We start from the raw sequence: 18,311 nt of genomic DNA, 5'->3' as shown, positions 1-18,311 counted from the left end.
TCTCCTTTTCACATACCTACGGAAACTCCTACAGCCTGTTTTATTGCTCCTTGCAGTTTACTCCCATATCCTGTCTTCCCTTTCTTAATAAATTTCTTGGCCATCCTTTGCTGGATTCTAAAATGCTCCTAATCCTCAGGCTTACTGGTCTTTCTGACAACTTTAGAAGCCTTCAGCTTTGATTTAATACTGTCTTTAATTTCCCCCATCGGTCAGGAAGGACCACTTTTCCCGTAGCGGTTGTTATATTGGATCTTTTTATCATGTATTATTTCTTTCCACCATCATAACTTTTAATGCAGCTTCCCAACCTACCACGGCCAACCCACACCTCACACATTCATAGTTTTAGACCCTTCTTTGGGATTAAACTACCTTACTTTCAAATTCAATGTAAAATTCCATCATTTTATTATTACACTTACACAGCAAGATTATTAATTAACCCTTTCTCATTGTACAATACTGGATTGACATTGGTTTATCAACATACTGATCTTACAAACCATCTTGTATATAATCCATCTTATTGACTGTTTTATATGTGGATTAAATTTCCCCATGATTACTGAATAACCCTGTAACATGCACCTCTAATTTTCTGATTAATGCTCTGCCCATCATCACAACTACTATTTGGTGGCCTTTCAGTAACTCACACCAATCGTTTTTGCCCTTTGCTGTTTCTTAGCTTGAATCAAACTGATTCTTATTCTATATCATGATCTGCCGAGCCAAGATGGTTAAACGGTACAGCAGAAAGCTCACTGAACAAGCTCAGTAGGTTGCCTGCTCTACTCCTGCTTCTGTTTCTTATGTTCTTATATTCACAAACTGTATATGTGCACATGAAATTATTCATCTACTCACCTTATCCAATAAATTGCAGTTTTGGCCTTAGTTCAAGTAACATGAATATTATTAGTGGTTACTTTAGTAGAATCTTGTTTACTTAAGATTGCAGCAAGTGACCATCCACTTCACTGTCGAGACCATATATTAATGACTTTAGGCAGTGTGGAAAAATGTCAACTACTTCTGGGTTTGAATTGTATTCTAAAAAGTACATGAAATTTTAAACAAATGAACAGGCTACTCACTCCATATAGCTGATGCCAGTATTAATATTTTTCAAGAACACCTCTCAGCCTGCTTTATCTAACTCCATCAATTTATCCCTCTATTTCTTTTCCCCCAAGTATTTATCCAGATGTATCTTGTATTGTCTTAGCTGTTCACCTCAGCTATTCCTTGCTGTAATGACTTCCACATTCTAAACTATCCCTGAGGTGAGAAGTTCCTTCTGAATTCCCTGTTGGATGTATCAGTGGCTATTACTGTTATGACCTCTCACTTTGGTCTCCCTGGCATATGGAAGCCTTGGGCTGAATCTTAAATTCAAAAACATATGGGTTGAGGCGGAGCCCGGCAACGCAATGAGATCCCAATGGGACCCATATTGTATTGGGTCGGGTTGGGCATGAGAAAAGTGATGCCTTCTGGCTCAGGTCAAGTTTGAACAGCGATAAGACCCAGTACTTCACTGTGCTGAAAAGCTTGACTCGCATCTTAACCGGTGTCCTTCCTACATATATGGGAGTCCTGCCTGTACTAGGGACTCAAGTGCGATGAAACACAGGAGACTGCAGATGTTGGAATCTGGAGTAATGCACAATGCTGGAGGAATTCAGTGGGTCAGGCAGCATCTATGGAGGGAAATGGACAGTCGGCATTTCAGGTCTGGACTGATTTTGTGTGTGACTCAAGTGCATGCCTGCTGCACACTGGGACATGATTCACTGGACAATAACATGTACAGCAACGGATGAGTTGGGTTGTGTTGGAAAGAATTACAATCCCTTGGGCTTTTGTGTAGATTCAAAATGGCCATCATTGGTCATATCTAGGTCAAGTCTTAATTTTATACCCAAACTGATCATGCAGTTAGGGTCATCGGAGGTTGCTTCAAAAGAATCCAGGATGGGAATGAAACTCAGAGACACAAGAGACTGCAGATGCTGGAAACTGGAGCAACACACGAGATGTTGGAGGAACTCAGCGGGTCAGGCAGCATCGATGGATGGAAATGGACAGTCGACATTTTGGGTCTGGACTGAAAGATAAAGGGGAGATAGCCAGTATAAAACGATGAAAGGAAGGGGTGAAGCAAGATCTGGCATGCGATAGGTGGATCCAGGTGAGGAGGGGTGATAGGCAGATGGGGAAATAGTGACAAAAGCTGTGATGTGATCGGTGACAAACGGCCAAAGATGATGGAGTCTGATAGGTGAGGAAGGTTGAGCATGGAATCAAGTGAGAGAGGTGGGGAGGGCAGATGGGAACTGGGGGAGGGGAACCAGTGGGAGGAATGTGTAAATGATGGGTTGGTAGAGGAAGAGAAAGAAATAGGGTAATGGGGGCTGGGCTGAGTGTAGGAAGAACTGGGTAGATCAGGTGGAGAGAGAAACGGGTCAGAGGGGGGAATAGTTTACCAGAAGTTGGAGAATTCAATTTTCATGTCATTGTGTTGTAGATTAGCCAGGCAGAATATGAGGTGCTGTTCCTCTAGTTTGTGTTTAGCCTCACCCCGGCAGTAGAGGAGGCTGAGGGTAGACATGTTGGTGTGGGAATGAGGAGGAGAATTAAAATGGCTGGCAACCAGGAGATCCAGATGATCAGGTGGAGAGAGTGCATGTGCTCGGTGAAACCCACCTTGATCCCAGCTACTTCTGGTTATAACAGATATGGGACATGGGATGGCCGGTCAATCAGCTTGCAGGGAGCAGGTTGGTCATTTAGACATTGTTAGTAAGTTCGCTGGATTCATTTTAACAGTCATCTGGTTCTGAACCACAAGTGGCCTCAGGAAAACTGGGACTAAAAGTGGACAACAGTGAATGAATCCATAAGCAACAGTTGTGGGTCTCCCCAGCACAACCTCCCACTATCCCCTTCTCCCATCATCAGATTCCCAATCACCGTGTGTTCTTCCTGTCCTGCCAATCACCATCTCCTCCATGGCCATAATTGAAACGTGACCATGATCACCATCTTCTCCCTGTGACCAGCATCAGTTCCTTCCCCCAAACACGATTAGACCCCGCCACCATCAGAAGCTCCTCCTGCCTCTACAGCCACTGCCCCCAATCCCAACTTCATAATCTGCACCTTGCTTGGATTCTGCTCTCACAGCCTTTCTGTCAGTCCCATGTGACTGCACTAGCTATGACCTTGTGACTAGACATGCTGCCTGTAAGGAGGGGAGGTGGGGTTGTGAGGGCAGGGTCTTGTCTTCTATCTAAAGGAGGATGTTGCAAGGACTCAAGGGAGAGGTTAGGCAGGCTAGGACTTTACTCCTTGGAGCATAGGAGATCTTATATGGATATGATCTTATAGAGGTGTACAAAAGGGGTGATCTTATAGAGGTGTATAAAATCATAAGGGGCATAGATAGGGTGAAAGCACAGTCTTTTCCCTAGGATTGGGAAATCAAGAACTAGAGCGCATAGGTTTAATGTGAGAGGGGAAGAGTTTAAAGGGGACCTGAGGGGCAACTTTTTCACACAGAAGGTGGTGCGTATCTGATACAATAGATTTCAATAGTATCTCCTCCCATTCTTCAAAACTCTAGTGATAGATTTTTTTAGTTAGTAATGGGATCAAGGGTTACAGGGATAGAGCAGGAAAGTGGATGAGGAAAGTTGGGCCACCCAAGAATGGCAACGCAGGTTCAATGGGCCAAATGGCCTACTCGTGTTCCTTCTTGTGGCCTTTTTATGGAGGAAGGAATTAAGAAGAGGTTAAAATCATGCAAGCATCCTACAGGAAGATCTGTTTACAGCGTGAGAGGTTGCAAGGAAGATTTGCAAGGATAATGCGAGACGTTCAAAGTTACACACGTCAGGACAGGATGAACAGACTGGGTCTTATTTCACTTAAGGAAACAAAGCCGAGAGATGACTGAATAGAAGACTTTAAAATGATGAAAGGTTTTGATAGAAAGGACACAAGGGGAATGTTGCCACTGTTGGGAAGGATGTAAGACAGTCACCAAGAAATCCAGTAGGGAATTCCCCAAAGAGCATTGGGAATGTGCAACTTGCTATCACAAGGAGTGGTTGAAGCAAAAATGGTAAGTACACAAATGAGTAAAAATGAAAGAGAAAGTCAAAAAGGGATCAGGTGAGATGCTATAGTATTGAAGAGAATGTACTAACCATCTGTGCCTAATGCTATAAATTCTATCTAATCCATATTCCATGAACTAAGTAAGTCAGTAAACATAGTGGCTGCAAGCCTAAGTTTAAGAAGGAATTACCTACATAAACACTGATTTAGGCCCAAAATAACACAACTCTCAAACTCCCAGCGCATGATAAGGGACGTGAGTTGTCAATCATTCCCATGCACCAGTCATCTGCCGGAGGCCAGGCTTGTCTTCATCACGTGCATTACGGGGAGAAGCACTTTCAGCAGCTTCGTTGAACGCTTCTGGTTCGTTCAGAAGTTGTGTTTGGTGATTCCTTCCTCTTCAGTTGAGGCTAGAACTGTGAGGGGGGTCACCTGCAGGTGAGTTTAAAAGGAACGTTCAGTGGCGGATGATCGATATCAAGCTCCCTATTTCGTGCTTGGAGAAGTCGTTTAACTCTCGAGTGGTATGGATCATTGATAGCTGGTTAAGTTTCTAACTTCTGAATGTGAACTGAAACTCAGGAAGTGAGGTTAATTTGCGTGCTTAATATTGGGGCAGGAAAGCTGGGGCTTTCGCTTTCCGTTCCGTTTATCCATCCTTGTTGTACATCTGGCCAAGGCTTCATGTCGTTTGGTGAAGATAGCGACAACCACCTTGGTTGGCACAGCAGTGAAAGTGACGTAAAGGCACCCTGGCTGTGAAACCGCTTTCACTATTTGTACAAGGAAAAAATTAACTTGTCGTTGCCGGAGCTGTAGGTTATAAAGTGTTTTCACTTGGATGCCCAGTAGGTCTCCAAAACTCTTCTACTCTTGGGGCAAATATGTTTGAGAATTAACTTATCGCCATGCTTTTCCTCCCTCATCCCCACTATTCAAAAGTACTGAGGAAATAAGTTGGGTACCAACTTGTTCAAAGATTAGTCATTTTTGTCCAGTTATTGTGCCTTATTATCCACCTTTTGAATCCAGCCATAGAATGGGGAATGTCCTTCTCTGGTGTTGGAGACTGGATTTGCTTCTGGGAATTGACTCGTGCCGTGAATGTGGAGAGTCCCAGCAAAGGTCTCTCACTAGTATGCTCTATAGCTTAGGGTGACTCCAGAGTGACCTTGCCACTTTATGCTGATGTGCAGAGAAAAATGGCATCAATTGACATACAAGCCCTGCCCTTGCACTGTGTATTAAGAAGCAATTTATCTTGAGATCAATTTTTATAGACCAAATTGTATCAATGACAATTTTGAGTAGGCTAAAATAAAAACAAACGTCTTTGCAATATTTCCAAATAGGTATTTTGGGTGTTTTAATCTTCAATTCCCCCACTCTGCCTTCTGGTTATTGAGTTTGTGTCTCTGTTGTTATTGGAGCGCAAAGGCACATGCAGTTGAAGGCATTTAGTGGGTGTGTTCATTATGCTGATGTTTGGACTGGTATCTTCAGCAGTTTTTATCTATGAACCAACAGTCATGAGGGGTTAGTTAGAAACATAGAAAATCTACAGCACAATTCAGGCCCTTCAGCCCACAAAGCTGTGCCAAACGTGTCCCTACCTTAGAAATTACTAGGCTGACCCATAGCCCTCTATTTTTCTCAGCTCCATGTACCTATCCAAAAGTCTTTTAAAAGACCCTATCGTATCCGCCTTCACCACCGTTGCCAGCGGCCCATTCCACGCACTCACCACTCTGAGTTTAAAAACAACTTACCCCTGACTGTTTTTGCATATTGTAATTTGACAAATATGAGTACTGTTACTTTATGCCTAAATTGTACCCTGAGTCATTGGCTCAGTTTCTCTGCACTAGAAACAGAGCCAGACTATCAGCATCTACCATAAAGTCACCAGTGATTTCTACTGGTCTTGCAACACTCTGTTTGTTATGCTGTGAAATTAGTTCTGTCCTCGGGCCCTTTGGTAAAATGCCAAATGCTGTTGCCTATTAATCCTGGGAACAGGAGATGGCAAGTTTATTCATCAGGCCTGCATGTTGTGATAGTTACCAGACTCTTAATGAAGTGATTTTTTTTTTAATTGATTAAAAACAACAGGCTGCTCTACTGGTAGCTCTGCAGCAGGTTGTCAGTTTTTTAAAACAGAAAATAATTTAAAAGCTGTAACTGTTGAGGTGATTTAATGGACATATTAATATACCCTCTCTCTCTCTCCCCATTCCTCCCAGGCAGTCCCTTGTGGTGAGGATGACTTGCTTCCACCCCAGTATGGGATTAATGTGGGACCTGCAGACTGACACTGGTGGGGCAGGGGATGCAAGTGGGTGGTTTGCAAGGTGGTGTGTTCCTTTTGGCATTTATGCTGAACTACTCTGTGCACCCAATAACTGAACTTGGGTTCTCAATGCCATCCCCACAGCTGCTCCCCCATTTTGGTGGGGATTCCTATGACTAAGTGAAGGGTGCATGTAAACAGACTCACAGACCCAGTCCACTGCCAAAGGAATGCAGCTCGGGCACCAAACCCTTGCCCACTGCTCCCCTCTTGCCCACTGCTCCTCTCTTGCTACAACACTGTTACAAGAAGGCTTTGGGAACATCCTTTGATCACTTCCTCTGTTCACCCAGTAATCTTCTGTCATGAAAGGTTAGGAATAGTGTCTGTTTCTAGTGTTAAGAATGTGAATGATGTGGACTATCTACAGAGCCAACCATATGTAATCAGTGCCTCAGTGTTGGGGAAAATGGTCTAAAAGAAAAGCTCCTGAAATGTGGGAAGTGGTCCATGTCTTGTTGTGAGCCTCCATTGTCTGAGCACGGTGTTGTACAGAAAGAACAATTTGGCAGAGGACCTTTTGTTTTGCTGATGTAAGCCCCAGTCTGTCAAATGCTTCATTGTAACTTGAATACATGCATGGAGATAGCACTTCAAGTGTCCTTGGCATGCTGCGTCTCAATGACTGAAGTTAGGGTCACTTTGGTTTTGGAACGGAGGTGCTATAGATTGATCAGTTTGTCAGATAGATTGACTCCACACCAGCAGGAAGCTTGTTGATGGTGAGGTGCAGCAATGTGGTGAAGAAGCTTGAGAAGTGATGGGGTGATGATGCACCCTTGTTTGATACCAGTCTGCACTGAGATTGGCTTTGTGGTAAACTCATTTGTTGGATGCCAACATGTAGCAAGCGTAAGGGCAGATGAATTTCAGTAGGGAGCCAAATTTGAGAAGATTGCTTCACAGTCCCTCTCTATTGGCAGTCTTTTTTGAGGTGAGGTCAGAAGTGCTATAGTGGTTGATGTTATTTCCTGAATTTCTCTTGCACACCCCAATGGGAAATTTCTCTTTCCCCCATGGAATAAGGCATTCAACCAAAGTCTCATCTGCTTCTTTCAGATTTGAAGAATAGAGGAAAAATCTGCTGTTAGAATACTTGCATTTCACTTGGAGACGGGGCAGGTGTGTGGCCAAGAGTGCGACTGTGTGCCAGACCAATGAGTTGTTGACCTGAGATCACCACCAACTGCCCTGCACCCTGCCCTGGGTTGCTGCTGTGAAAATGCTGCTTGGAGACGGTACTTGTTGGGAGTGTTCTTTCCCCTTTGGAGGGGAGTGACAGCATTGGGGAGAAGAGAAAAATTGTGGAGGTTGGAGGGCAGGGAAATAAAGGGGGAAAGATGCTGGTGCAGAGAAGGAAGGGGGGGGGATGGGGAGAAGCATCAGGGTGTAAGAAAGAAGTGGGAGGGGAGGGGGGCATAAGGAATGATGTAAAGCTTGCCTGAGGATAGGTGGGAGCAGGTGAGGGGAACACCAGAGGAGAAAAGATTGGGGAATGGGAAGAATCGAGGGTGAGGGGAAGGTGGAAGGCAGGAGGGGAGCAGTGGGCCAGGGTTTATTAGGTGAGCTGCATTCCTTTGGCAGCAGAGTGGGTCTGGGTGCTTGTTTACATGTGCACTTCACATCGTGACGGTGGTGTAATCAGACTAGAGTAATTCACCTGTTAATCAAGCCTTGTGACCATGTTGCTGTGGTTACTCAGATTTATTTTGTGCACATTGGGCTGAAGTATGCTGATGGTCCCTGCCAGCTAGCTGCCGTACATGAGTCAATCTGTTTGGGGCATGAGCATCCATGCTTTGCAATGCTGAAGTACAGTTTGTATAGGAGGATGGACAATGGCACAGCTCACCTTTCACTCTGGAGACACCAGAGACTGCAGATGCTGGAGTCTGGAGCAGTAGGCAGAAAGCTGGAGGAACTGGGCAGGTCAGGCAGCATATGTGGAGGGAAATGGACAGTGGATGTTTCAGGCTGAGACCCTTCAACTAGACTGAAAGACAGAGAGGAGATGGCCAGTGTAAAAATCTGGCCTGAAAGAAGGGAATTATTCACCTTTCACTCTGTTCCTGGACTGGGCACTGAATCTTGCAGCTGTGAGCATGAATGGGTTTTGCCATCTTTAGTGGGTTTATTGAATTTTTAATTTTAATGTTAATTTTTTTTGTCAACAAGCTTTTAAATGTCTCTGAGAATCAAACATTTAGAAATGGGTGTAAGAGACCTTTTAATAATGTAAGCTATCAGGGCAGCCCATGAACAGGGCTTTAGCTTCTGCTCTCCGCAGCCTGGTCACCAGTCCTTGGCCACTCAAATTTATTCGAGTTTTTGAAGTCTTAATCTGAAATTGATGTATAGCATTTGGACTTCCAGTACACATTGGACATGGTGCCTCACAAAAGATTAACTCTCAACATAAGAGGTCGTGGTATTGGAGGTAACAACTTGGCATTGATGGCTAAAAGGCAGGAAGCAGTAAGTATAGATAAGATGGCCATTTTCAGGTTGGCAATCTGTGACCAGTGTGGTGGTGCAGGGGCCAGTGCTGGTTCCACAACTGTTTTTCTATATTTATGTTCATAACTTGGAGGAAGGAAACAAATCCATGGTACCCAAATTTGTGGAGGGCACACAAATGGATGAGGAGAACACTATAGTTTACAGAAGGATAATGAGTAAATGGGGAATAAGTTGGTAGATGGAATGAAATGTTCTTCCCCTCTATGAGCAACTTCACAGAAGAATGGTATTTAAATAGCGGAAAATCCATTGGCCCATTGAGTATTTACTGAATCAGGAAAAAGTTATAAAAAAGGAAGTGAGCATTTGAGATTTCATGTTTGCAGTGCTTGGAATAAAGCTGTCCAGCTTAATCTCAGGTTGCAGAGTGATTCTTCAAGTATGTATCCAAGTGCCCCTTGTGTAATGGGGGTTTCTGCCAGTATCAACTTTTGATGCAGTGTCCCGGACCCATGCCAGCCTCAGAGTGAAGTTTTTCCACATAGAACATTACAACATGGTACAGGCCCTTCAGCCCATGGTGTTGTGCTGACATTTTATCCTGCTCTAAGATCTATCTGACTCTTCCCTCCCACATAGCCCTCCATTTTTCTATCATTCATGTGGCTATCTAAGAGTCTCTTAAATGTCCCTAATGTATCTGCCCCCACAACCTCTGCTGACAGTGTGTTCCACGCACCCACCACTCTTTTTTTTTAAATCTTGCCTCTGACATCTGACCCGACCGACCACCCCCCCCCCCCCCCCCCCATACCTTCCTCCAATCACCTTAAAATTATGCCCCCTCATGTTGGCCATTTTTTCCCCTGGGGAAAACGTCTCTAACTGTCCACTTGATCTATACCTCTTATCTTGAACACCTATCAAGTCACCTCTCATCCTCCTCTCCCATCCAGGCAGCACCCTGGTAAATCTCCTCTGTACCCTCTCTAAAGCTTCCACATTCTTCCCATAATGAGGTGACCAGAACTGAACACAATATTCTGTGTGGTCTAACCAAAGTTCTATAGAGCTGCAACATTACCTCACTGCTCTTGAATTCAATGCCCTGACTAATGAAGGCCCACACACTATATGCCTTCTTAACAACCCTATCAACCTGCATGGCAACCTTGAGAGATCTATGGATGTGAACCCCAAGATCCCTCTGTTCCTCCACATTGCTAAGAGTCCTGTCATTAACCTTGTATTCTGCCTCCAAATTCGATCTCCTAAAGTATATCACTTCACACTTTTCTGGGTTGAACTGCATTTGCCACTTCTCAGCCCAGCTCTGCATCCTATCGATGTTCTGTTGCAACCTTCTACACTATCCACAACAGCACTAACCGTGATGTCATCTGCAAACTTACTAAACCACCCTTCCGCATCCTCATCCAAGTCATTTATAAAAATCACAAAGAGCAGGGGTCCCAAAACAGATCCCTGAGGAACATCACTGGTCATGACCTCCAGGCAGAATACACTCCATCTACCACTGCCCTCTGTCTTCTATGGGTGAGCCAAGTCCAAATCCACACAGCCAGGTTTCCCTGGATCCCATGCCTCCTGACTTTCTGAATGAGCCTTCCATGAGGAACCTTATCAAATGCCTTACTAAAATCCATGTACACCACATCCACTGCTCTACTTTCATCAATGTGCTTTGTCACATCCTCAAAGTATTCAGTCAGGCTCATGAGGCACGATCTGCCCCTCTCAAAGCCATGCTGACTGTCCCTAATCAGACTTTGCTTCTCCAATACATCTCCCTTCCAATTCCTATACCAATTACTTTAAATCCTATGCACCCTGCTTTTTGACTCCTCTACAAAGGGAAATAGATTCTTCTCATTTAGGCAAAGTCCTCAGTTTTATACATCTCAATTAATTTGCCCCGGGTTTCCATTCCAAAGAAAGCAGCCCTTGTTTCTCCATGCTTGTTGCTAAAATTTTCCAACCCTGGCACTAAATCTCCTCTGCAACCTTTGCAATCCAATCACATCATTGCTGCAGCATGTTTACCAGAACTTGTGTACAGTACTCCAACTAATGATCTCCCCAGCATTGTACACAGTTTAGTATAACATAGCTACTCTAATTTTTGGCCAATAAAGGAAAACATCTGTGTGCTCTTTTAACCACCAGTTGACTGGTCATACTATCTTTTAAGGATATGTAGATGTATACTCCAAGGCACCTCTGTGATCATTGATATCTTCCTGCAGTCTAAAGCTTTCCTCCTTGCCGTTAACTAGAAGGCCAAGTTTTGTAGCATCTGCAGACTGCCACAGGGGTTGGTGTTGGGACACTTGTCATTTATATAAATGATTTGGATGTGAATGCACAAGGCTTGATCAGTAAGTTTGCAGATGATATGAAATTAGGAGGTGTTGTTGATAATGAAGAAAGTTATCTTAGATTACGGGGATCTTGATCATTTAGAGAAGTGGGCTGAGGAGTGGCAAATGGATTTCAATACAGATAAGTGTAAGGTGATGCATTTTGGAAAGTTGAACCAGAGTAGGACTTGTACTATGAATGGTAGGGCACTAGGGAGTGTAATGGAACAGAGGGACCTAGGAGTACAAGTGTGTAGTTGATTGAAAGCGGCGTCACAGGTAGACGGGGTAGTAAAAAGGCATTTAGCACGCTGGCCTTCAGTCAGGGCACTGAGTATAGAAGTTAGGACGTTATGTTGCAGTTGTATGAGTCATTGAGGCTGCACTTGGAGTACTATGTACAGTTTTGGTCACCCTGTTATAGGAAAGATGTGGTTAAACTGGAAAGAGTGCAGAAAAGATTTACAAGGATGTTGCCAGGACTAGAGGGCCTGAGTTATGGAGAGAGGTTGGCCAAGCTAGGTCTTTATTCCTTGGAACATGGGAGAATGAGGGGTGACCTTATAGAAGAGTTTAAAATTATGAGAGGCATAGATAAGGTAGATGGTAACAGTCTTTTCCCCGGGGTAGGGGAGTCCAAAACTGGGGGGGCATAGGTTTAGGGTGAGGGGAAAGACTTAAAAGGGACCTGAAGGGGAATTTTTTTTTCATGCAGAGGGTGGTGAGTATATGGAACAAGCTGCCAGAGGAAGTGTTTGAGGCAGGTACAATAGTATCATTTAAGAAGCACTTGAAGGGGTGGGGTTTAGAGGGATATGGGCCGAATGCAGGAAATTGGGACTAACTAGGTGGACAGTGGTTGGTATTTTGGAGTGGTTGGACTGAAGGGCCTGTATCGCTCTATGACTCTGACTTTTTTATCATTCCCCCAATGTGCAAGTTTTTAACATTATGAAAAGCAAAGTATTAACCAAGTATTTGTTTATTATTGCCACTCGTACTGAGGTGCAGTGAAACTTGTCTTGCATACTGTTCATATTAATCAGTTCATTATACAGTGCACTGAGGTAGTACAGAGTAAAAACAGTAACAGAATACTGAGTGAAGTGTCACAGCTACAGGGAAGTGCAGTGCAGTTAGACAATAAGGTGCAAGGTCATAACAAGGTAGATTGAGGTCAAGAGTCCATCTGAACGAAGGGAACCATTCAATAGTCTTATCACAGTGGGATAAAGCTGTCCTTGAGCTTGGTGGTATGTGTCCTCAGGCTCCTGTATCTGCTTGATGGGAGATGGGAGAGGGGAGAAGGGAGAATGACCCGGGTGGGGGGGGGTCTTTGATCATACAAACTGCTTCACCAAGGCAGCGAGAGGTATAGACAAAGTCCATGGAGGGGAGGCTGGTGTCCGTGATGTGCTGGAAGCTCCTGATAACAGCCCTTGGGCTGCCCCCAGAACACTCTGTGCAAAAGATGCATTTCACTATGTTTCGATGTACATGTAACTAATAAAGATACCTTGTAAAGTTCTATCATCAATAAGTGCTTTCAATATTTTAACAGTGTATGCACTTTCTTGTGCCACAAAGTCGCTGCTGTGAGTTTTGGATTGGAAATGTAGATGACTATTTTGTTTGTACTAGAGTTTAATTGTTAAATGTTAATGTGTACCAAAATATAAATTGCCTAAGTGGTTTGGGGGAAAGAGAAATAAGACTCCAATTCTTAACTAAATATTTGTATTAAAATAAATGGATCCAAGTGATTTATTATTTTTACTAGTAAGTGGGGAAAGTTCACCCTCTATCCTTGTTAATTGTCTTATTTTGGCCATGTATTCTTTGAGATCCTCAATGTAAACAAATATGTACTTCTTTTAAAAAGTACTCTAATAGAATAAATGGTGTTAGATTTTTCTTTCAGAATGACCACTGGACTGCAATGTTTTTTTGAACAATACAAGAAGTTTTGTGAAGATTCGTCTTTGGGACACAATGGAATTTGCCATGATAAAGAATTAAAAGAACTAATCAAACAATGGTTAATAAAAAGGGGTGCAGATTTGGCCACCTTGCTGTGGGTTGATGTGCATGAAATTATTGCCACATCCCTGCAAAGGTCACAGAATTACCCAAATATATTCAAGAAGCTGATTGGGGCTTTTGAACTATTGGAAATGGCTGCTGTCAACCTCTTTCTGTACCCCTGGAGAAAAGAGTTCAGAACAATAAAAGTAAGTCTGTTATTAAATTTTACTTTGCCAGTTAAGTTGTCCTGCATTCACAGAATTTGCTACAACAACTTGAGGGGTTAAATGCTCTAAATATTCAACAAAAATGATATTAGCATTATACTTCAATAGCATGCCTTATTTGTTGCTACATCTTTATGTGCAAGTCTAAAATTTGGGTACTTTTAATTGTTGACTAATTTACCTCTACTGGGACAAGTGATGTAACTTTTTGCTGTTACAGTTCTCTGTATATCTCTGTCCTCCCTCAACACTCCTGTCCAAAATCTTAATCGTATTGTTTCTTTTTTTTAATTTAAAGACTTTTTCAGGAGCCTATGTGTACCACCTAAAACCTACAATCTGTAATGAAGACCTTGTAAGAATTTTTAAGAAAATGGGCTACAAGCTGAAGAATAACCTTGAACTTGAAATGAAGGATCTTCCAGATTCTTTGCAATTGAGCAGGCTAGCGTTTGACTTCTTTGTTGCAAGAATTGAATGTGAAATCTTGTTGGAAGTAGTGGGAAAACTTGACCACTATAAGATTTCAGTTAAAGAATTACTTTGGGAAAGAAAATTAATGATCAGTGTTGATAGTTGTGTGGAAAAGCTAAACCTGACCTATTCTGCTGCTGAGACCGAGAGAGAAAATCAATTCAAAAGAACACTGCCATCTTTCTACACTGCAGAAGATATTGATGTGGATTTAAGACCTAATTCTAATGCAAATAATCAAACCAGTTCTTCTTCCCAGTGGGAATACAATGGAAGTACAATCCCATTGGCAATGAATGGACTGTACAGGTCTTCCAGTAGTGATCAGTATAAGGATGATACTTGCAGCAAACACATTACTGGAATCCCTGGTACTGAGTGTATTCCTCCTTTGAACATTAATGACTGTAAACTGGAGGAATCTCAAGGTCTACCTAAAAACAGACCTGAGTTAAATTCTATTAGTAACTTCCATACAGCTCGAAATGGTTTGGATCTGAAAAATTACAGATTGCATTACTGCCTTGCTGGTGGTGAATCAGTTCGCTACTGTTGTGAAACATGTTGCACAGCTCATAGCATTTCATGTGACAGTATGAAAAATTGTACAGGTCATCCTTTCACATTTTTTGACGGTGAAAACTCTGTTTATCCCCAACAGGCTGAAGCTGCATGTGATAACCTGGGCCAATCATCACATGCAAGTATATTAAAAATAGATCCAGCCTGTGTGATTTGTTACGATTTACCAACACATATCTGTAATGAATGTGGCATGTGTATGTGTTCATACTGTGGTTACAGATGTGAACTAGCGTGTAAGAAATGTGACAAAATGCTTAATAAGTTCAAACCCTGATTATTTTTGACACCCATTACCAGTTTATGGTGAAAACTGAACGGCTTGCAAAAAAGTGAGTTATGTGATGGATCAGTAAAATAGTGGCTCTTTGTATAATTATTGCTTCTGAAAACATTTTGATTGTAATGTATTCTCTTATATTAATAAAAATTGTTGTCTCTGATCAGATATTTTCCAAACTTGAATAAACGATTGTCATTTTGTATTAAGCTGTTTGAATCTGGAAGTGCCTGATACTTATGGCAATGTGCAGAGTCAAATTTTACAAGTTTTAATATTGGTTGTTTGGGATAACTTATTGGGGGAGGGGGAGGGGAAAGAGAATTAAAATCTACAGCTCTTCTCCTTTTGGGTCAATTCCTCTTTTAGATTTCCCAAATGTAAATACAGTTAACTGTGTGTGAGTACAGCAGTCATATCCACAAGCAACTGATATTAGAACAAGGAAGAAATATTATGTGCATAGTAAACATGACTTTAGAGCTTCAAAAAGATATTGTTGGCCTAAAATCTCATTGCTTTTAGATGGAACTTCTGATGACATCATGGTTCTATGATTAATTCTGATCACTGCAATGGTATACAGTGAGAAGGGAATCACTGACAGCAGCTTCTAGCTCTCCCTCATTCTGAGGGTGTACAGGCTGCACCTGTTCTTGTCATGTTTACACAGTAAAACCTGAGGATCTCTGACAATTTTGCCAATATTTGCTCTTGTCTGGTGTCTTTCAAGCTGCCACTGCTCATCCTTTCCTGAAACTTCCATGCTTTCTTTCCTCTAACTCTACTAAAATAGTGGCTCTTTGTAAAATTGTTGCTTCTGAAAACATTTTGACTGTAATGTATTTTCTTATTTTAATATAAGAATTGATGTTTGGTATCAAAAGAACCTGTTCCAAACTCATTGGACTTTAAGTGAGATTTGTCACCCATCATCCCAACCAGGGTTTCAGCAACCTGTGCTTCTGTTTTGGCACAAATCCAAATTTGAGGTACCAACAGTAGTTGGTACTGTTTAAACGCCAACAGTAACAGAATTCATTCATTTTGACAGCCACACATTTTAATAGTAACTATGATTGATTTCCTTCTGGAAAGAACATTTAGAAGCAGTAGTAGTTCTGTACCTGTTCTGCTGGTTGGTCACTTTAAGAACCTGATACTGTATGTTTCCCTTGATTTTAATCTGCCTCAAATGTACTCAGTAACTGAGCCCCTAAAGAAAATAGAGAATTCTAAAGATTCACTGCTTTCTCTAGGTGAAGAAATTTCTTCTTGCTTGCCTAGAATGGCTGATCCTTGGGAATTTTGACTTTTGGTTCTAGACACCCCGGCCAGGAGAAGCATCATCTTGTATCCATCCTGCCAAACCTTGTAAACATTTTCTTTCATTGAAATCACCATTCATTCTTCTAATCTTTCCTTGCAGGATTATCCCAGAAATCAATCTGATAAACCTTTGACATTCTCTCTATTGCAAGTATACCCCTCCTTTTTGGGTAAGGAGACCAGGCTGGTAATGGTCTGTTGAGGCTATATAGAATTGGTGTGAGAGGTTTTTACTGTTGTCCTTAAATCCTTTTGCAATAAGAGCCAATGTGGCAATTGCATTCCTAATTAATTGTTGTAACTGTGCATTAATTTTCAGTGATTCCTATACAAGGAAGCCTGGGACCCTCTGAACCACACCTTTTCAATCTCTTGTCATTTTTTAAAAAAATACTGCTTTCCCCCGCCCCCCTCCCCCCCCCCCCCCCCCCCCCCCCCCCCCCGCCAGTAACAGTAACTTTTGCTGATATTTTATCTATGGAAGCTTTTAGTTTGTTTTTAGTTTCCTGTTAGTTGACTTGTGCTTCCTCTTGTTAATGTCTTCCTCCGTACACTTCTGAAATTATCCTGACTACTACTTTTTCTGGCAACATTAAAAGCAATTTCCTTTGCAGTATTACTGGTATTTCTTGATATTCAAACATTCACTTTATGAATTTTCACTATAGCCCCATTGACTTTTAGGAGTATATGGCTTTGTTTTGTGACTGTTTCTTGCTATGATGGGAAGTTTGTTACAATATTCATTATGTGTTTCACCTTGCCTTTTCTGTTTACAAAAGTTAACTTAATGTATTCCTGGAAAATACTTCATTCCTTTGGCAAATTGATGAATAGTCATGACTTCTGGAAAACTGGGCCATTTTTTTGTTTTGTGCCTTAAAAGGGATATTTGCTGTAAATTGCACATTCTTTTAAAAGTTAGCCATTGCTTTTCTGTCATAATGTAATTTCCCAATCCAAAAAATTCAAGCCTCTTGCCTTCATGGTTTAGATTGTTTGGATTTAAAACTCTGGTCTTGGATTGAAATTCTTTTGATCGAAATTCTTTTGATCTAAATATAAAATTTTATATGGTTACTGTTCCCTTAAACCTTTTAATTACAAGATTAATTAACCCTCATTATTTCCTCTGTTCAAGGTATTAATGTAGAAAAATAAACTGTACATTCATGAATATATAAAGTCTGCCCTGATCATATTATCTTTGCATTTCATTTTCCTGATTTATACTAAGCCCTATAATACCATTACTGTTTCAGGGGCTTTGGACAACCCCCACCAATACTTTCTGCTATTCTCAAGCTGATTCTATTTGATTATTTTTCCAAGTTATGATTCTTCTGTTGCCTTTATCCCATCCTTTCTTATCAGGGCTATCTTTGCTTAATTTTGTCTATCACTTCAAAGTCAAGATTCTTAACTTTGGTCATGTTGTAATGATGACTATTGACTGTCACCCATGTTTTTTTTTATTTGTATCATCAATTCATTTATCGTATTATGACTACTACATCACTCAGTCAGTCTGGACTGGCAAGATTTTATTACAAGCATGCAAAAGAACTCCTCAAACTGGGAGTTATAGTTTATACATGGTTTCTGTGGGAGTGATACTTGAGTTTAGACTGGGTTACAACTACTTGCATATTATGGTGAAGACTTGACAGATATGCAATTCTTTAATGTTGTCATGAGTGTCTTAGCAGATTTGTAGCTGAAATCCCAATTGCCATATCTGGCCTCCAATGCTTGTTGTAATGTTGATGTTGGTTCCACAATCCTGCCCAACCTTTCCATCTTGCCTTGCAGTTACCACAGCTTGCACTTGTAGCATAGCTTCCATCATGAATGTTATATTCCTTTAAATTACATGGACTTGAGAATTCCTTGAAGCACACTTGCATTGTATTATTACACTGTACTGTCAAGTGCCCTGAATGAGTCATCACAGCTGAGTCCATTCAGATAGCTTTAAATTTTGTATCTTTTGTCATTTTTAAAGATTCAATTATATAATTCGATAGTGAAGCCAGTCCCAATGGAACCGCTCCCTCTTCCCAGTAGCAGTA

At 41.7% G+C, this 18,311-nt stretch overlaps 1 protein-coding gene across 1 annotated transcript; it reads left to right on the top strand.

Annotated features, from left to right (window-relative positions):
- The first annotated feature begins 4,450 nt into the window (after positions 1-4,450).
- Positions 4,451-16,636, top strand: spata2l (spermatogenesis associated 2-like). The gene is made up of 3 exons (XM_052028301.1): positions 4,451-4,569; positions 13,244-13,553; positions 13,873-16,636. Exons 2-3 carry the CDS (start codon positions 13,245-13,247, stop codon positions 14,905-14,907), a joined length of 1,344 nt encoding a protein of 447 aa, XP_051884261.1. The 5' UTR covers positions 4,451-4,569; position 13,244; the 3' UTR covers positions 14,908-16,636.
- The last annotated feature ends 1,675 nt before the right edge of the window (positions 16,637-18,311 follow it).

The sequence above is a fragment of the Pristis pectinata genome, chromosome 13 (assembly GCF_009764475.1).
Source record: "Pristis pectinata isolate sPriPec2 chromosome 13, sPriPec2.1.pri, whole genome shotgun sequence".
In the NCBI taxonomy this organism is placed as follows: domain Eukaryota; kingdom Metazoa; phylum Chordata; class Chondrichthyes; order Rhinopristiformes; family Pristidae; genus Pristis; species Pristis pectinata.
Note: the sequence above shows the minus strand (reverse complement) of the source record. Positions and strands in the feature narration are given on the sequence as shown.

Excerpts from the sequence above, each read along its gene's own strand:
- spata2l (XM_052028301.1), top strand. The coding sequence starts at position 13,245 with ATGACCACTGGACTGCAATGTTTTTTTGAACAATACAAGAAGTTTTGT. Across the intron at positions 13,554-13,872 it reads AAGAGTTCAGAACAATAAAA|ACTTTTTCAGGAGCCTATGT; the intron begins GTAAGTCTGTTA and ends TTTAATTTAAAG.